Source organism: Drosophila montana, unplaced genomic scaffold (genome assembly GCF_035044405.1).
Source record: "Drosophila montana isolate Dmon_TW-CO22-7 unplaced genomic scaffold, ASM3504440v1 contig_1505_1, whole genome shotgun sequence".
Taxonomy (NCBI): Eukaryota; Metazoa; Arthropoda; class Insecta; order Diptera; family Drosophilidae; genus Drosophila; species Drosophila montana.
Genome location: NW_026996452.1, coordinates 4,952,785 through 4,971,461, shown reverse-complemented (window position 1 = coordinate 4,971,461; position 18,677 = coordinate 4,952,785). Strand labels below are relative to the sequence as shown.

At 41.6% G+C, this 18,677-nt stretch overlaps 4 protein-coding genes and 1 long non-coding RNA gene across 8 annotated transcripts; all 5 read left to right on the top strand.

The window, feature by feature from the left end:
* Positions 1 to 7: 7 nt before the first annotated feature.
* LOC135436768 (uncharacterized) lies at positions 8 to 822 on the top strand. Of its 2 annotated transcripts, none has more exons than XM_064694485.1 (2): positions 8 to 163; positions 229 to 822. In XM_064694485.1, exon 2 carries the CDS (start codon positions 269 to 271, stop codon positions 815 to 817), a length of 549 nt encoding a protein of 182 aa, XP_064550555.1. In that variant the 5' UTR covers positions 8 to 163; positions 229 to 268; the 3' UTR covers positions 818 to 822. The 2 variants fall into 2 exon arrangements, with proteins under 2 accessions (XP_064550555.1, XP_064550563.1); XM_064694493.1 differs by having other exon boundaries at positions 52 to 163; positions 242 to 822.
* Positions 823 to 1,767: 945 nt separating this feature from the next.
* LOC135437304 (uncharacterized) lies at positions 1,768 to 3,292 on the top strand. Its single transcript, XM_064695225.1, has 2 exons — positions 1,768 to 2,552; positions 2,615 to 3,292. The coding sequence occupies exon 2, from the start codon at positions 2,642 to 2,644 to the stop codon at positions 3,188 to 3,190; it is 549 nt and encodes a 182-aa protein (XP_064551295.1). The 5' UTR covers positions 1,768 to 2,552; positions 2,615 to 2,641; the 3' UTR covers positions 3,191 to 3,292.
* A 4,731-nt stretch (positions 3,293 to 8,023) lies between these two features.
* On the top strand, positions 8,024 to 8,904 carry LOC135436780 (uncharacterized). Of its 2 annotated transcripts, none has more exons than XM_064694505.1 (2): positions 8,024 to 8,162; positions 8,228 to 8,904. In XM_064694505.1, the coding sequence occupies exon 2, from the start codon at positions 8,268 to 8,270 to the stop codon at positions 8,802 to 8,804; it is 537 nt and encodes a 178-aa protein (XP_064550575.1). In that variant the 5' UTR covers positions 8,024 to 8,162; positions 8,228 to 8,267; the 3' UTR covers positions 8,805 to 8,904. The 2 variants fall into 2 exon arrangements, with proteins under 2 accessions (XP_064550575.1, XP_064550581.1); XM_064694511.1 differs by having other exon boundaries at positions 8,036 to 8,162; positions 8,241 to 8,904.
* Positions 8,905 to 9,501: 597 nt separating this feature from the next.
* On the top strand, positions 9,502 to 10,627 carry LOC135434921 (uncharacterized). 2 transcript variants are annotated; one of them, XR_010437314.1, is made up of 2 exons: positions 9,502 to 9,803; positions 9,868 to 10,627. It is a non-coding gene; the product is annotated as an uncharacterized LOC135434921 (long non-coding RNA). The 2 variants fall into 2 exon arrangements; XR_010437313.1 differs by having other exon boundaries at positions 9,859 to 10,627.
* Positions 10,628 to 10,965: 338 nt separating this feature from the next.
* Positions 10,966 to 17,179, top strand: LOC135435069 (chloride channel protein 2-like). The gene is made up of 12 exons (XM_064691968.1): positions 10,966 to 11,287; positions 12,914 to 13,021; positions 13,090 to 13,261; positions 13,324 to 13,452; positions 13,513 to 13,646; positions 13,711 to 13,867; positions 13,923 to 14,133; positions 14,203 to 14,304; positions 15,072 to 15,306; positions 15,373 to 16,314; positions 16,373 to 16,606; positions 16,668 to 17,179. Exons 1-12 carry the CDS (start codon positions 11,102 to 11,104, stop codon positions 16,884 to 16,886), a joined length of 2,829 nt encoding a protein of 942 aa, XP_064548038.1. The 5' UTR covers positions 10,966 to 11,101; the 3' UTR covers positions 16,887 to 17,179.
* Positions 17,180 to 18,677: the final 1,498 nt, after the last annotated feature.

Here is an 18,677-nt window from a genome sequence, read left to right as displayed (position 1 = left end):
TTGAGAGATTCAAAAAAGCCAGATTGTAAATATAGGGAGACATAAATTCAGTTCTATTCCTTCATGGAAGTAGTCCACATCCCAAAACAAAAATACAAAATCAAAATACGAGCAGTTAAATAAAAAGAAAAGAAAAGTACATTTTGTACATTTCTTTTTTACGGTATGTCTCTTAAGCATTATTTAGAGCACCTGCCGATAATTTCTTCAAGTGCATTTAATACTTAGATTTTAATAACAGCTGTAGCTAACAAGTTCAATTGCGAACATGTTTAAGCGGACTGGACAGAAACCCCGGGAAAAATCTAAAGCTTTCACCGCAACGAAGCGCCTGGCTTTCGACAGTGTAAATTTGGAGCTCACCTCGCGTATTCCGCTGGGAGATCGTGAGTATGGATTCATCAAGACCAACAAAGGGGGCACTCCGTTTCCAAAGAAATCGGATCCCTTCCGCCCACAAACGCTGTCGGACCATCTGCAAGGTGCCCAGCGGGATTCAGTTTTCTCAATATCTGGCGATGATGAAGTCTCGAAGACAACGATTTCCAGTGAGTCTTCATTCGAGGAACTACGTCGATGCCCTTTTCGTGATTCGGAAATGTCGTTTGAAATGAAACGGAAGCGCTTCGATGAGGGCGAATTCACAATAACTCGGGGCAAGAAAACCAGCGACTGGTATCATCCGGTAATTGACTATAAGCTGTCCGAGCATTCCAAGCGAGACTCTCAGCAGCATGCCTTGCAACAGCTGGAGGAGTTCTGTCGTACCGCGAACATCAAGATAAGCAAGGGCTTCGACACTCCGATACAACTATAACTTCGACACTCCGATACAACTATAACACTATCTCCACATCGGTCATACACATATATATATTTATTTATTTATACATATTTTCTAAGTCAATAAACAACTGGGAACTATTTGTCCCTTGCATCGGAGAGTTCTGGTAATTGTTGTCATGTCACTTGTACCTTTCAGATATCCTGGGAATATACAACGCTTGGCTTTTGGTATACTGAGCTGCTGGAGCGCAATGGACAATTTCGAAACTGGATATCCACGGATCGTCCAAAGGAAAGCCCCCATTTAATAGCCTCTCCCATTTCCGCTGTCAGTCGTGTCTTTTACGCTTGACATTAACTTGGGATAAACTTTGCAAGCAGACGCGCTATGCGATTGCATTGTTTTCTGTGCTGTTATTTTAATTCGTTTTTTTTCTTAAAACGCAGTTATTGGTGTGGCTGTTGAAAAGACGCGGCGGAAAGTTGCGCGGTCAGTTAAGAGTTCGTACCCTACCGAGGAAACGGTCAGTTACTACGAGTTCGCGCCCTGCCAAGGGTACTACTTTTTTTTTTTTTTAATTTATCTTTTACTACAATTGCTGCATTTGGTGTTGGAAAAAGAGGGTTCAGGGTATCCCCTAGTCGGGAGCTTCCTCTTGTTAGTCTTCAATTTTCTGCATTTGTTGCCCCATGATAGACATCGCTATATTACCGAATATGTACATACATTATAAATAATTAATATATATATCGAATGTTCGCAATAGATCCATTGTTTCATTGATATCGATAAAAACGATTTTAAGCTTCGGAAGGTGAACTCGCGGTAAAGCACAAACAGACCAAGTATATTTTAAATTCAAATATAAGGGAACTGTGATTTTTTCTCAAAACATCCGACTTATAAGTCAAACAAAAACTAATGAATTTGTGAAAATAAAACCTATAACAAATTGAGCCGGAAAAACGTGTTTTAAAGGCAGCACGAAAGTATGAAAACCCGCCAACTGCCTAAAAGCTGCTCACCCATATTTGACGAAAATTGGACTAGGGTTTGTAACGGATATTATCCACCAGTGATAGTCCAAAAATATGTTGATAAATTAGTGTCAGCAGGCGAGCCATATGTAGTATTCAAAATTAAAGAAAGTGTTTATCTAATATCTATGGGCGAGTCGGAAATATTTAATGAGACCCAAGTTGCATTAAATGTTAAGGGACATTTTGTTAATCCAGCACTGGGAAAACAATCGGATACGTGGTCGCCCTTACATGTTTACCCTATAGATTTCGCTATACTGAGGAACTCGTGGCGGACTGTTTATACACTGCAAATATGCCCGATTCGAACTATACAATACTTAACTATCCACTCTATGAGAAGCAATCCATCCATGCCCAAATGAAATACGGCTTTCAACTGGGCGGCGTGGTTGAAGACGACGGATCCAGTTGTGCCATCTATTCAAAGAACTTCAATTGCTGGGTTGCAGTTCTCTTCGGTTTGCTGCTATGCTGGGCAATCATTTCAAGTCGTTTTCGAATATAAAACAGTGCATACAAATAGATATAAAACAAAACAAATAAATAAAAAAGGCAAGCGTTGAGACATTCAAAAAAGCCAGATTGTAAATATAGGGAGACATAAATTCAGTTCTATTCCTTCATGGAAGTAGTCCACATCCCAAAACAAAAATAAACTATCAAAATACGAGCAGTTGAATCAAAAAAAGCGAATCGTAAATTTTGTATATTTATTTTTTACGGTATTTAGAGCACCTGCCTATAATTTCTTCAAGTGCATTTAATACGTAGATATTTATAACAGCTTTAGCTAACCAATTTAATTGCGAAAATGTTGAGGAGGACTGGACAGAAATCGCTCGAAAAACCTACAGGCTTCACCGAGCCGAAGCGCCTGGTTTTCAACAGGGATAATTTGCAGGTCACCTCACGTGTGACGATGGGAAATCGTGATTATGGATACATGAAGACCAACAAAGCGTGCACTCCGTTTCCAAAGAAATCGAATAGCTTCAGTGCACAAATACTGACGGACCGTCTGCAAGGTGCCCAGCGGGATTCAGTTTTCTCAATATCTGGCGATGATGAAGTCTCGAAGACAACGATTTCCAGTGAGTCTTCATTCGAGGAACTACGTCGATGCCCTTTTCGTGATTCGGAAATGTCGTTTGAAATGAAACGGAAGCGCTTCGATGAGGGCGAATTCACAATAACTCGGGGCAAGAAAACCAGCGACTGGTATCATCCGGTAATTGACTATAAGCTGTCCGAGCATTCCAAGCGAGACTCTCAGCAGCATGCCTTGCAACAGCTGGAGGAGTTCTGTCGTGCCGCGAACATCAAGTTAAGCAAGGGCTTCGAAACTCCGATACAACTATAACACTATCTCCACATCGGTCATACACATATATATATATTTAATTATTTATACATATTTTCTAAGTCAATAAACAACTGGGAACTATTTGTCCCTTGCATCGGAGAGTTCTGGTAATTGTTGTCATGTCACTTGTAACTTTCAGATACCCTTAGAGTCCACAACGGATATCTACGGATCGTCCAAAGGTAAGTCTCTATCTAATAGCCTCTCCCATTTCCCCTGTCATTCACATACACATACACATACACATACACATACACATACACATACACATACACATACACATACACACACATACACATACACATACACATACACATACACATACACATACACATACACATACACATACACATACACATACACATACACATACACATACACATACACATACACATACACATACACATACACATACACATACACATACACATACACATACACATACACATACATACATTACATTTCGAGATCCACGGGAGAGGACGGAGAAAACAGCAGCCCAAAACAACAGGCCCCAAATGGAAGGACAACTGCCTAGACAAGGAAACATACACGGATTTCCTAAGCCATGCTCGATGGACTGGGGCCGCGGAGTCAGCAGAAGACATGGCACGGCAGCTTACGGAAAACATCTCGGACGCGTGCGACTTATCCATGCCCAGGTGGAAGCCAAACAGAAGAGGAGCACCTTGTTACTGGTGGAACGAGGAAATCAGCGACCTAAGGAAGGCCTGCCTACGCGCTAGAAGACGCTCCCAACGAGCCCGAGGCCGCCCAGACTTTGCATCTTTTTTTTTTTTGCTGGATGACCTGCGGGCAGCCAAGCGAGACCTCAAAAGAAGTATCAAACAAAGCAAATCCAGCTGGTTCCGGAAAATATGCGACGAGGCCGATGTAAACCCGTGAGGCACGGCTTATAAGGTAGTCACGAAGAAGATACGCAGCCAGGGAACAACCCGTGTGACCTGTCCTACCGCACTTGCCACTGTAGTTGAGGCACTGTTCCCCCATCACCCAAGATTGGAGGTCGTCAGCCGCTCACGCAGCACGGAACTTGTGCGGCAGGTGTCGACAGACGAAGTGGTAGTGGCAAGCAAGAAGCTAGACGACAAAAAGGCTCCAGGATCAGATGGGGTGCCAAACAAGGCGCTAAAGTTAGCCATGCTGACGAAACCCGACGCCGAGACATACAATAGATGTCTGCAGGACGGTGTATTTCCCAAGAGATGGAAGCGACAGAAATTAATCCTCCTACCGAAAGGGGATAAGCCAATAGAGGAACCCTCGGGATACAGGCCAATCTGCCTACTGGACACGGCGGGAAAGGTTCTGGAGAGGATCGTGTACAACCGACTAATGGTGGTTGAAGAGAAAGAGGCCCTGTCCAAACAGAAATACGGATTTCGTAAGGCTAGATCTACGGTCGACGCAATTAAGGCGGTGGTAGATATTGCTACTAAAGCAATAGAGGGTACCCGATGGAGGTGGGGAGACAAGGAGTACTGCGCGGTGGTAACGTTTGACATCCGCAATGCCTTTAACTCAGCAAGCTGGTCTCGCATACTGGAAGCCTTAGACCGAATAGGGATACCGTCCTCTCTTTTCCGTATAATATCCAACTACCTGCCCGATCGACCATTAATTTATGATACGGAAGACGGTACTAGGAGCTACATGGTCACCGCAGGGGTCCCACAGGGGTCGGTCTTGGGACCACTCCTGTGGAACATAATGTACGACGAGCTGCTCAGAGTACAATTGCCCCAGGGATGCAGAATCATAGGATGCGCAGATTATCTGGCCGTAGTAGTGGTGGGCAAAGAAATAAAAGAAGTAGAAGCGGCAGCGAATGCACCCATAAGTATCGTGGCCAGCTGGATGCGTGGCGCTAGCCTGGAGCTGGCAGGCCATAAAACAGAGGCTGTGCTTATCACAAGCCGCAAGATAGTTGAGTTTGTTAGATTTCAGGTAGACAGCGTTAGTATCGAGTCAAAGGCTTCCATCAAGTATCTGGGGGTCATGTTAGACAACAGGCTTAGCTTTCGTCCTCACGTAGACTATGTTAGCCAGAAAGCGGCAAAAATGCAGGCGGCCCTTTCGAGGATGCTACCAAACATAGGAGGACCTAGAGCAGGTAGACGCCTACTCCTCGCGAGAGTTGTAGCCTCCGTGCTGCTCTATGCTGCACCGATATGGGCATCAGCAGTTGCAAGCCAGAAAGGCCTCAGAAGGAAAATGTCAGTCCCCTACAGGCTAAGCGCACTGCGCACTATTTCTGGATTCCGGACGGTGTCGGACGAGGCGGCCACAGTATTGGCAGGCATGCTGCCAGTAGATATATTGGCCAAGGAAATGGAGAACATATACAAAGCACGAATAGCGACAGGCGACGCTGTCTCAATAGATGTCATCCGACGGTCGGAGAGAGCAACATCAATGGCAACTTGGCAGGAGAGATGGAACTCGGCGAACAAGGGGAGATGGACACAAACTAATCCCCAACCTGGACCAATGGATTAGGAGACGGAACGGTTAAATTAACTTCCACCTAACGCAGTTTTTAACTGGACACGGAGGGTACAGGAAGTATCTCCACAGGTTTAGGCATGAGGACTCCCCTGAGTGTCCGACATGCCCAAATTTGAACGAAGACCCGGAACACGTGCTGTACCAATGCTCGAGGTACAGAGACGCAGTAGGCTCTGTACCCCCAGCTGAGGGACTAATAACGTTCATGCTGGAAGGAGAGAACAACTGGAGGAATATAGTTCAGCTCATAATAGGCATCCAGAGGGATCTGAGACGATGCGAAAAGGAGCGACGAATAATGGAGACTGCCTAAAATAGGCAACCCATCCCCGCGAAGTAATACTTTGCGGTGATCCCGCGGGGAATGTGGTGTGTGAGTGGGGGGTGAGTTTAGTACGTAGGTGTTGACGGAGTCGGCGAATCGTGCATACGGTTGGCCCGGGCCATCAGTATCTTACGAAGTAAGCAAAAAAAAAAAAAAAAAAAAAAACACATGCACATGCACATACACATGCACATGCACATGCTCATGCACATACACATGCACATGCACATGCACATACACATGCACATGCACATACACATACACATACACATAAACTTTGCAAGCAAACTTGTTGTTCTTTTATCTCGTTTCTCTTTTTTAATGTTTGTAAAAATTCATCAACGAAAACGTTTAAAAAAGGTATTCTGGATGACGGGTTTCTTTAATCCACAAGGTTTTCTGACCGCCATGCGGCAAGTGAGTATAAAAAGAAATTAAAATAATTTGCATTTGTTGCCATTTGCTATCACAACGTATTTGAAATAAGTTCTTGAATAAGAACAGAACAAACATGTTAGCGCAAAAAAGTCAGACACAAGCCGGAAGAAGCTAAGAGGACTTAATAGCTATAGTTAAACTGGATAATAAGCTATTCCTAGTTGTTGGGACACTCCTCTCAATAATTACCGCATACGTGGCGTGTTTCTTGCTCGAGGGATATGATAAACACTCAACTTTAAAAACGTGTGTACGATGCATTTTAAAGCGCTCTACTTAGATACCCAGTGAATTGTATATACATGCCCTACTTAAAGATACCCAGTGAATTGTATATACATGCCCTACTTAAAGATACCCAGTAAATTGTATTGTTAGGTTACCCTTGATGCATACAAATTATAACAAATAATAAATTACAGACCTTGCATTGATTTTTGTATATTGGTTAGCTCGATGTCAAGTCAACATTCTCACAAAATATGTTAGTTAAATATCTGTAAATCCTTGTATTTAATTATACTATGTAAATAACAAAAAGTTACATTCCTGTCACATCTAAAAGAAACTATGTTCCTCTAACCATTTATTGATATTCAATATGCTTCAAGTTATTCACACATTTGTGCAATTATTTTGTCCTCTTTTTTATTATTTGCCACAACTTGGGCGCTGGCTTGTATATATATTGTTGGTGCTTACTGAACTGCTGCTGGTTTGGCATTGCGTATACGCCGCGTGTGCCGCTGGAATTGTCAGGAGGTAACACGAGCGCACAAAGGCTGGGCACTCGACTCGGTTGTGCTGCAGAATCAAATAACGCGATACAACAAGGAGGACATTACCGAGTATCCCACAGAGGGTGTATACGTGCATGGACTATTTCTGGAAGGTAAGTATCAACACCTGCCACCTTTACCACCGCGCGTTATCTTCTTCTCATTCAAATGCCAATTCGGTGCGAATTGTTAGTTTCCTTTGCTACACTCACATTCACAGGATCTCATTTGTATTTGAATATATTGCACCTAATATATCCGCATTCGCCATATACATATATATATATATATATTATTTGCTTTACAATGTCATCTTTTTCCTTAGTCCTTGGTCTAGGTTCATGCCCTTTTGTTGACCCCACAAATTGGTGCCGGCTTGTTTGTGCGGCTTCTATCCTTCTTGTTATTATTCTAAATTCTATGTGTGATAATACGAGTGTTAAAGGCATAATTTGCGTTGCGTGCGTTATCCTGCAGATCTTTGTTGTGTTCAGCTGTTGATTAGCTGGGGGCGTGGCAGACCCAAAAGTTGAAATTTCTTGAAAAGAGTTTTCAAAATCAAATTATTAAATATAATGGGAAAATTGCATGCAAGTTTCAAATAATGGTACATTTCAGAGCTACGCTTAGAATATTAGTGAAAATATCGTTAATAATGTATTAAGTTCAATAGATTCATTATTAAAATGGATTTGACAGTGCCTTTACAAAACAAATAAAGGTAAAAAGCAAGCGTTGAGAGATTCGAAAAAGGCAGATTGTAAATATAGGGAGACATAAATTCAGTTCTATTCCTTCATGGAAGTAGTCCACATCCCAAAACAAAAATACACAATCCAAATACGAGCAGTTAAATAAAAAGAAAAGAAAAGTACATTTTGTACATTTTTTTTTTACGGTATGTCTCTTAAGCGTTATTTAGAGCACCTGCCGATAATTTCTTCAAGTGCATTTAATACTTAGATTTTAATAACAGCTGTAGCTAACAAATTCAATTGCGAACATGTTGAAGCGGACTGGACAGAAACCGCGGGAAAAAACTAAAGCTTTCACCGCGACGAAGCGCCTGGCTTTCGACAGTGTAAATTTGGAGCTCACCTCGCGTATTCCGCTGGGAGATCGTGAGTATGGATTCATCAAGACCAACAAAGGGGGCACTCCGTTTCCAAAGAAATCGGATCCCTTCCGCCCACAAACGCTGTCGGACCGTCTGCAAGGTGCCCAGCGGGGTTCAGTTTCCTCAATGATGTCTGATGATGTCTCGAAGTCAAGTGAGTCTTCATTCGAGGAACTACGTCGAGGCCCTTTTCGTGATTCGGAAATGTCGTTTGAAATGAAACGGAAGCGCTTTGATGAGGGCGAATTCACAATAACTCGGGGCAAGAAAACCAGCGACTGGTATCATCCGGTAATTGACTATAAGCTGTCCGAGCATTCCAAGCGAGACTCTCAGCAGCATGCCTTGCAACAGCTGGAGGAGTTCTGTCGTACCGCGAACATCAAGATAAGCAAGGGCTTCGACACTCCGATACAACTATAACACTATCTCCACATCGGTCATACACATATATATATTTATTTATTTATACATATTTTCTAAGTCAATAAACAACTGGGAACTATTTGTCCCTTGCATCGGAGAGTTCTGGTAATTGTTGTCATGTCACTTGTACCTTTCAGATATCCTGGGAATATACAACGCTTGGCTTTTGGTATACTGAGCTGCTGGAGCGCAATGGACAATTTCGAAACTGGATATCCACGGATCGTCCAAAGGAAAGCCCCCATTTAATAGCCTCTCCCATTTCCGCTGTCAGTCGTGTCTTTTACGCTTGACATTAACTTGGGATAAACTTTGCAAGCAGACGCGCTATGCGATTGCATTGTTTTCTGTGCTGTTATTTTAATTCGTTTTTTTCTTAAAACGCAGTTATTGGTGTGGCTGTTGAAAAGAGGCGGCGGAAAGTTGCGCGGTCAGTTAAGAGTTCGTACCCTACCGAGGAAACGGTCAGTTACTACGAGTTCGAGCCCTGCCAAGGGTACTACTTTTTTTTTTTTTTAATTTATCTTTTACTACAATTGCTGCATTTGGTGTTGGAAAAAGAGGGTTCAGGGTATCCCCTAGTCGGGAGCTTCCTCTTGTTAGTCTTCAATTTTCTGCATTTGTTGCCCCATGATAGACATCGCTATATTACCGAATATGTACATACATTATAAATAATTAATATATATATCGAATGTTCGCAATAGATCCATTGTTTCATTGATATCGATAAAAACGATTTTAAGCTTCGGAAGGTGAACTCGCGGTAAAGCACAAACAGACCAAGTATATTTTAATTTCAAATATAAGGGAACTGTGATTTTGTTTGTCTCAAAACATCCGACTTATAAGTCAAACAAAAACTAATGAATTTCTGAAAATAAAACCTATAACAAATTGAGCCGGAAAAACGTGTTTTAAAGGCAGCACGAAAGTATGAAAACCCGCCAACTGCCTAAAAGCTGCTCACCCATATTTGACGAAAATTGGACTAGGGTTTGTAACGGATATTATCCACCAGTGATAGTCCAAAAATATGTTGATAAATTAGTGTCAGCAGGCGAGCCATATGTAGTATTCAAAATTAAAGAAAGTGTTTATCTAATATCTATGGGCGAGTCGGAAATATTTAATGAGACCCAAATTGCATTAAATGTTAAGGGACATTTTGTTAATCCAGCACTGGGAAAACAATCGGATACGTGGTCGCCCTTACATGTTTACCCTATAGATTTCGCTATACTGAGGAACTCGTGGCGGACTGTTTATACACTGCAAATATGCCCGATTCGAACTATACAATACTTAACTATCCACTCTATGAGAAGCAATCCATCCATGCCCAAATGAAATACGGCTTTCAACTGGGCGGCGTGGTTGAAGACGACGGATCCAGTTGTGCCATCTATTCAAAGAACTTCAATTGCTGGGTTGCAGTTCTCTTCGGTTTGCTGCTATGCTGGGCAATCATTTCAAGTCGTTTTCGAATATAAAACAGTGCAAAATTTCTGGATGGGAACAGTAAACTGCTGTTAAAATAAGTGGAGCCTTAACATATTCTGTACAAATTATCAGCACGTTAACAGAGCTTCAAGGCGCGGCTTAACATAATTAAAAGATGTAAACGATAATAGAAACAGAATTGCAAGTCCCACATACTAGCGGCTCTTCAGCTATCACAACTGCAAGATACCCAGTAAATACTATATAAATTAATTTGACATTTGTAAAAATTTGTTAAAAATCGGAACAAATTAAACAACACGAGAAAGTTTTTCCGATTTTTATCTATTACAGAAATAAAATACAAGCAAAAACAATCTTGAACTCTTTTTTTGCGCTGAAAGAAAACCTTCTAAGAGAAAACCTTCTCGGTAACATGTCATTGACAACAATCGACAGAACAACATTTTCGATTATCTTTTTAAAAATGTATTGCCCAAAAATGTACAGCAGTTAGTAGGCTTATTGGCCAGTTGGACTCACGCAGTTATCACCTGCGTCCAAGTCGACTGAGGCAGCAATCGCAGCAGCAGCCGCAGCAGCAGCCGCAGCCTGAGGGCAACAGCTGTGGAAGCTTCAGCGCATTTATTGCTCTGGGTTGATAAACCTATTTCGGCAGCGCTGGTGCTCGGATGTCTTCCGCAGTTGCCAAAAAACTAAAAATAAAATAAAAAAAATAAAAAAAAAAGTGCAAGTGTTGATTAAATAAAACTTAAAAATAACACCAAAATTATTTGATAATTAATTTTTATTAGGGTACTTATCGTGTGCGCCGTTCGATAGATATCCAAATGAAACGCCACAGCCAGGCCGACGATGTGGAGCCCATTGTCTCGTCCTCGCGACAGCCGGCGCCCAGCATTGTAGTGCCTCAATCGCCGGATACATATTCCAATGGCTCCACAGCGCGGCAGGAGCAAGAGAAACGCGAGATCGCCGGTGATGATCAGGAGGATTTGGGCTACACGCATACGCTGGTAAGTTAAGCCAAGGACACCCGATGACACATAAGTTATTGAGAGTCCTTTGTAAAAAAAACATATCAAAATATTATATACATATATTTAAGTTCTGGTCTTCAAGCTGTGGCTCTTAATGTTGTACAATAGCTTGAAGCTCTAACTGTTGCCTCATTTTTTGAATTAAATAAAAGACACTTAAGCTTTGTCCATTTGACAAGGCGTGGCTTCTATATTTACCCTACCTGTCCTGTTATAACCGTTATTGATGGAAAATTTTAACTTAATTTGTTCACCCGATCTATAGAGTTATGCACTCTTGTTAAGTTTTTTTTTTTAATTCTAATCAATTTAACGGTTATAACGGTTATAACCTGTCCTGTTATAACCGTTATTGATGGAAAATTTTAACTTAATTTGTTCACCCGATCTATAGATTTATGCACTCTTGTTTAGTTTTTTTTTTTAATTCTAATCAATTTAATTACAACTAACATTTTGAAACATTTTTTTTGAATTTGAGAAATTCAGAGCTTAACGATCTTTTTCCACATATCCTGGCCCATTGGTGCAGAAACTAGGTGTCTGCATGTAAAGAGTATTTAGCAAAGACACAAACCCAGATACAACATTCGAGCTATCCGGGCTGCCAAATTCGAAAACCGAAAATAAACGCGACTGGTACGATTTAAGTTAAACAATTGTAATGACAAATACATTATAATCTGACAAATGGGTAAAACCAGACAATTTATAATAAAAAAATATTGAATAAACAGGCGAAATACATTTTTTTAATTTGAGAAATTCAGAGCTTAACGATCTTTTTCCACATATCCTGGCCCATTGGTACAGAAACTAGGTGTCTGCATGTAAAGAGTATTTAGCAAAGACACAAACCCAGAGACAACTTTCGCGCCCTTTAAGCTATCCGGGCTGCAAAATTCAAAAACCGAATCTAAACGCGACTGGTACGATTTAAGTTAAACAATTTTAATGACAAAAACATTATAATCTGACAAATGGGTAAAACCAGACAATTTATAATAAAAAATTATTGAATAAACAGGCGAAATAGATTCAATCAAGCCAATTTTTTGCTGGCTGGCTGGTGTTCACAGCTTGTGGCTATTCGGTGACAACTAATTGGCAAACATCTAGTGATAATTTGTCACTTACCTGGTCTAATATTTATTTGATGGCATTGTGACACGAGTGGGGAGCAGGCCCCGACTCCCAATTGTTTGCATTGCAAATATATACCATTTTTTTATCCACCTGCTTTGATTAATGTCACGCTTGTTTTTTTTTCTTTGCAATTTTATCCATTATTTTCCGGGGAAGCTGCGTTAATTGTGCCTAATTAGCATCGCTTAAAGTGTTTAATTCGCTGCGCATGTGAGAAAATGTGACTATATTATTTACAATTCTTTTATATTTTGCCAGAAAACATTCATGAAAAAAATATATATGTATATACATGTATGTGACATGTATTGTGCGACTATCTAAATACGTTAATTTTTTAGCACCTCACATGTGACAAATTCTGTCTGTTTTTTATTTGTCCTACCGTCTAAAATATTGATGAGTCATGTCTTATTTTTTCGGTTTTTTCTTGTTTTTTTTGGTATCGATCTGTAGATGTATGGCCGTTATTCGAGGGATCTACAACAATTTGCAGGCGATGAGGCGCGAAGGTTGCGCAAGCTCGCCAAGTTGCGCAAACAGGAGGATAAGCTCAGGAGTCAGGTTTCTATATAACATATAATTAATTAACGATAAATATAACATACACACACTCCCTTCACTCCGTATAGCTACTGCAGCTGGAGTCCAATGATCCGACACGATTGCACAGCATGTCCTCGTGGGCCTGGCACCATGTCTCCGATCGCCTGAGCAAGGATTGGATCTTTCTAACCACGTGCGCCATTATAATGGCCATCATATCCCTGGCCATGGACGAAGGCATACGCTTGTTTGTGGCAGGTAATACTAGCTGATAGCCTGATATCAAGAAATATATTATTCACTCCTCGCATCATTTTCAGCGCGCTTTTGGTTCTATAAGGATATTACGGCCGATCCGTTTGCCCAGTATTTGACTTGGGTCACAATACCCGTGCTAATGATATTATTTTCAGCAACTTTTGTGCATTACTTGGCACCACAAGCTGCAGGTAGTTGCCTGTCAACAGTTCTCCCTCCTAAACCAGCACTATAATTGGTCTAAATTTTAGGCTCTGGCATCCCTGAAATGAAAACCATTTTGCGTGGCGTTCCACTGAAGAACTATCTCACATTTAAGACCTTGGTGGCCAAGGTTTTGGGCCTAACATTCGTTTTGGGCAGCGGCATGCCGCTGGGCAAGGAGGTGAGCTGAAATAAACAGTTTTTTGCTTACAATTCGCAACTAGTTAAAGCTTGCCTCGGTTTAGGGTCCCTATGTGCACATCGCTAGCATTGTGGCGCATCTTTTAAGCAAGCTGGCAACGCCATTTCGCAGCATCTATCAGAATGAGTCGCGCAGCACCGAAATGCTGGCCGCTGCCTGCGCCTTGGGTCTGGGCACCTGCTTTGCAGCGCCCATCGGAGGTGAGGCGTAAACTGATCTAATACTTTATAAACTAATACATCTCATGCCCGACAGCTGTGCTCTTCAGCATTGAGGTGACCACCACGTATTTTGCGGTGCGCAATTATTGGCGTGGTTTCTTTGGCTGTGTGGTGGGCGCTTCGGCGGTGCGACTTTTGGCCGTGTGGTTCCAGGGCGCTGACACAGTTACCGCTGTCTATCCTACCCATATCAGCACAGAGTTTCCTTTCGATTCCCGGGAGCTTGTCTTCTTTGCCTTGACTGGGTAAGCACTCTGTTAAATCTGAAATCTTATGCTCTTTCTTCATATACATACCTCGTTATGTTGTTCTAGTGCACTCTGTGGCTTGCTGGGCGCCTCCTTTGTCTGGGTGCATCGTCATTATGTGCTCTTCATACGCTCTAGCAAGAAACTTAATAAGTTTCTGCAAAAGAAGTGAGTTTATTTTTCGGAAATGTGATCAAAAAACGCATTATGTCTCATGATTCCATTGGTCAATCTGTTAATCCTTCAATCGGTAAATCAGTTAATCAGTTAATCAATCAGTCAGTCGAAAAACGAACTATTTCTTATGATTCCTAATCAGTCAGATAATTATTCAATCGGTCAGTCAGTAAGTCCTTCAATCACTTTGTAAATAAGTCAGTCAATTAGTTATTTAATCAGTCAGTCGAAAAACGCACCATTTCTCATGATTCCTAATCAGTCAGATAATTAGTCAACCGGTCAGTCAGTTAATCCGTCAATCACTCGGTAAATTAGTCAGTCAGGCAATCAGTTAATCAATCAGTCAGTCGAAAAACGCACCATTTCTCATGATTGCAAATCAGTCAGATAATTAGTCAATCGGTCAGTCAGTCAGTTAATCCTTCAATCACTCTATAAATCAGTCAGTCAGTCAATGAGTTAATCAATCAGTCAGCCGAAAAACCAACTATTTCTCATGATATCTAATCAGTCAGATAATTAGTCAATCGGTCAGTCAGTTAATCCTTCAATCACTCTATAAATCAGTCAGTCAATCAGTTAATCAATCAGTCAGTTAATCAGTCGGTCAATTAGTTAACCTGTCATTCAGTTACTCAGTTAATCTGACGCTCAATCAGTCAGTCAGTCAATCAATCAGTCAATCAGGACAAACAGTTATCTGTATATAGATAGATATCATGAAAGATTAATTTAATACCGAGTCTCTTCAACAGTCGCCTCATATATCCCGGCCTTCTGGCCCTGCTGATATCCACGCTGACCTTCCCCCTGGGCACTGGCCAGTTTCTGGGCGGTGATCTCAGCACCGAGGATCAGCTGATTGAGCTCTTTAGCAACTTTACCTGGACCGAGAAGGATATGAGCGCGGAGCAGGCGAACATTGTCGCCCACTGGCAAACCAAGTACACCAGCATCTTTGGCAATCTGAGTAGCTATACGCTCTTCCATGTAGGTAGCTTTTGGCACAGCCAGCGGACCAATCACTCATCCAACACATCCAACCACTTCTTGCAGTACTTCTTCTCCATCATTGGCTCCACGATGGCCGTGCCGCATGGCATGTTCATACCAGCTCTGAAGATTGGCAGCGGCTTTGGTCGTTTGATTGGAGAATTTGTGGCCTGGACGTTTCCGCTGGGCGTGCGCTATGGCGACTGCATGTCACCCATTATGCCGGCGGCGTATGCGATTGTGGGCGCCGCTGCCTTTGCCGGTTCGGTAACCCATTCCATTTCGGTGGCCGTGGTCGTGTTCGAGATCACGGGACAAATTGCGTTTGTGGTGCCCGTGCTGGTGGCTGTGCTGGTGGCCAATGCGGTCGCCTCGCTGCTGCAGCCGTCCATGTACGAGAGTGTGATTATGATCAAGAAGCTGCCCTATCTGCCCGATCTGCTGTACACAAACTCCTCGCTGTACAACAAGTATGTGGCGGACTTTATGCTGCGCGATGTTAAGTACATTTGGCAGGGCATCTCCTACCAGTGCCTCAAGGATTTGCTGCGGCAGAACAAGAAGCTGCGCTCGCTGCCTTTGGTTGAGAGTCCAGATAATATGATTCTCCTGGGCTCCGTGCAGCGTCTAGAGTTGGTTAAATTGATCGAGCAGCAGGTTGGACGCGAGAAGCGCATGGAAATGGCGCAAAGATGGCGCGAAGAGGAGATCAAGGAGCAGTCTGCTGAGCGACGACCATCACGCTTCGACGTTGTGGCCGCCCAGGACATGCTGAATCTGCGCCAGCTTAACGCTGACGAGGCCGAGGCGCACAAGTCCATCCTTAAGAAAGGCAATCGGCAGTCCAGCGACTCGCTGAACAGCGTACACAGCAATTCCGAGTCCCCGCTGCGCTCGGCTTTTCAGTCCATTTTCAAGAAGTCCTCGGATCCGGTGCTCGATCTCGAAACTGGTTCCAATGACCAGCTGCAGTCCGTGGCCAGTCCATCCAAGCGTGTGCACCTGGTAAGTGCTGTGGAATGTTTCGAAAAAACTTCAGTTTCTAGCCATTGCCCAACACTAGATTGGCGATCGTGTCGTCGACATGTCACCCGAGGGCAAGAAGCTTTGGGAACTAGATCAATTGGCCAAGCCCATCGACTTTTACAACTCTGCGGCACGCGTGGATCCTTCGCCCTTTCAGCTGGTGGAACGCACCTCCTTGCTGCGCGTCCACTCCCTCTTCTCCATGATGGGCGTTAATCACGCCTATGTGACCAATATTGGTCGCCTTGTGGGCGTGGTCAGCCTGAAGGAGGTGAGTCAACCATGGCCCAACTATCGAAAACTATTTCAGCCAATGCCCGATTGTTTTCTAGCTTCGCAAAGCCATCGAGGACATTAACAATCAGAGCTTTGAGCCTTCAGCACGCGAACATCCGCCAGATGTGAAGCCCCTGCTCGCAGGCAGTTCCAGTGACGAGGGCGTCAATAGCACCATCACCTCCGTAAACTCCATGTCTGGCGAAATTCGAGCCAATCTCATGGAGGCACAAGGAAATGGCGCAGTCAATCAGGGCGCACACTCCAGCGTTTAGCTGCGGATCACCTCAAGGAAAACTATTATACCTAGTATGGAGCAGGACTCAAAGCACACTTGTTTGAAATGCAAAAATAGAAATCAGCTATCTATAGAAATGTTAAAAGTTAAATCCAAATGACTGGACTCATCTGGCGCGCCGCCTTCGAACCGAAACTGAATAATACTTAAACTACACACATATATTTTAAGAGGTTGTACCTTGAATATGTTCAATAGTTTTGCTTGTTATGTATTACAATTATGTTGATATATCTAACGACAATAAATGTCTTACAATTTTGTTTATAATTTATGGCTAAAACGGGTGACCATAAGGCAAACATTATTTGGGCAGGTGGATCAATGTGAGAGAAAATATTCAGACTTTAAACGATCCACAATCAAAAGAAATCCGTAAGAGCTGGAAAGCTTTATACGATCCACACTCAGAGAAATCTGTGGGAACATATTCCAAAAGAACAATTTTTTCATATTTTTTAAACGGTTCCATAAATACCAATTTTGTAAGGATATGATTTTTAGAGCTGCGAAACTCTAAAAAATCGTTTGAATTCAAGTACTTTACTTTAAAACCGACTCCACTTGAGTCAAATTGTTATGTTTGACATTTGTGTCAAATTTGGTCAACATATTTAATTAAATTTTTGATCCGTATGAGTTTTAAAAGTTCTCTCACTTCCAAATCGAATTTTATAGGCGATAATCGTTAAAACCGGCAATTGCGATGTAACCACCTCCCCCGGGCTAAGCCGGGTAATGGTCGCTAGTGCTCAGTTAAGTAAAACTCGAACCATTTAACATTTTGTATATTTTGCATTTTTATTGACTTTTTCTTCGTTTTTATGTATAAAACAATATATCTTCTTTTTTTTTAGTATGTTTTTTTTTTGTTTTTTCTTTACTTTTGCATCATCTCGATCTCTTTTTGCCGTGTTTGTTGATAGTTTAAAAAAGGAAAAAAAAAACAATTCTTCGCATAGAAATATATTCGGACATTGTTGTTTGCATTCCTTAAAGATCTTTTAAACATTCCTAGGGTTCACAACGCTCTCAAATACTCGCTCGTTGGCTATGCAAACACTTAAAAAATACTCTACTCCCAGTGGGACAACAGAGAGTATATTGGCTTTCTTCTTTTTATATTTTTTTAATGAGTAAAGCAGCGCGTTTTTATTATAAATGTTAACTGCCAAATATTACTCGTTTTTGAATGGACATTTTCTTGCAAAAGCATAAAAACTAAAGTTAACTTGTTTTTTGTTTGTTTACATTTACGAAGTTTATGTAAATGTGTGTGTGTGTGTGTCAGAGTGTGTAGTGTAGTGTAGTGCTGTGTAAAGTAGTGTTGTGTATAGTATACGATTCATTTTTTGGAGCGCTGCTTGCTTAACATGCCTCTCGCTTAGTTCCCCTTTACTTAAAAATGTTATTACATATATTTTTTTGTTTCGTTGCGAAACATTTCTCACAGTTTTACAAATTAAAACAAGAGCGTTCCTTAGTTTTGTTTTGTTTTGTTTTTTGTTTTTTTTTTAGTTTTTTTTTTGTTGTTTTGCCATCATTATTAAATATCATCGTGAGTTCCTGTTTACAATGCAAACAAACTAGTTGTTTCTTTTTTTTGTGTTTTTTTTCATAGGAATACATATTTGTATAAATTAATTTTAAATTATCTGGGGTATTCGCACTTAAATATTAAAAATATTTTTTTCAAATTGTAACTGAATTTATTGTTTTTCATGTTGAAGTTCGTTAAAAAAGTTTGATATTAATAGGATTGTATTTT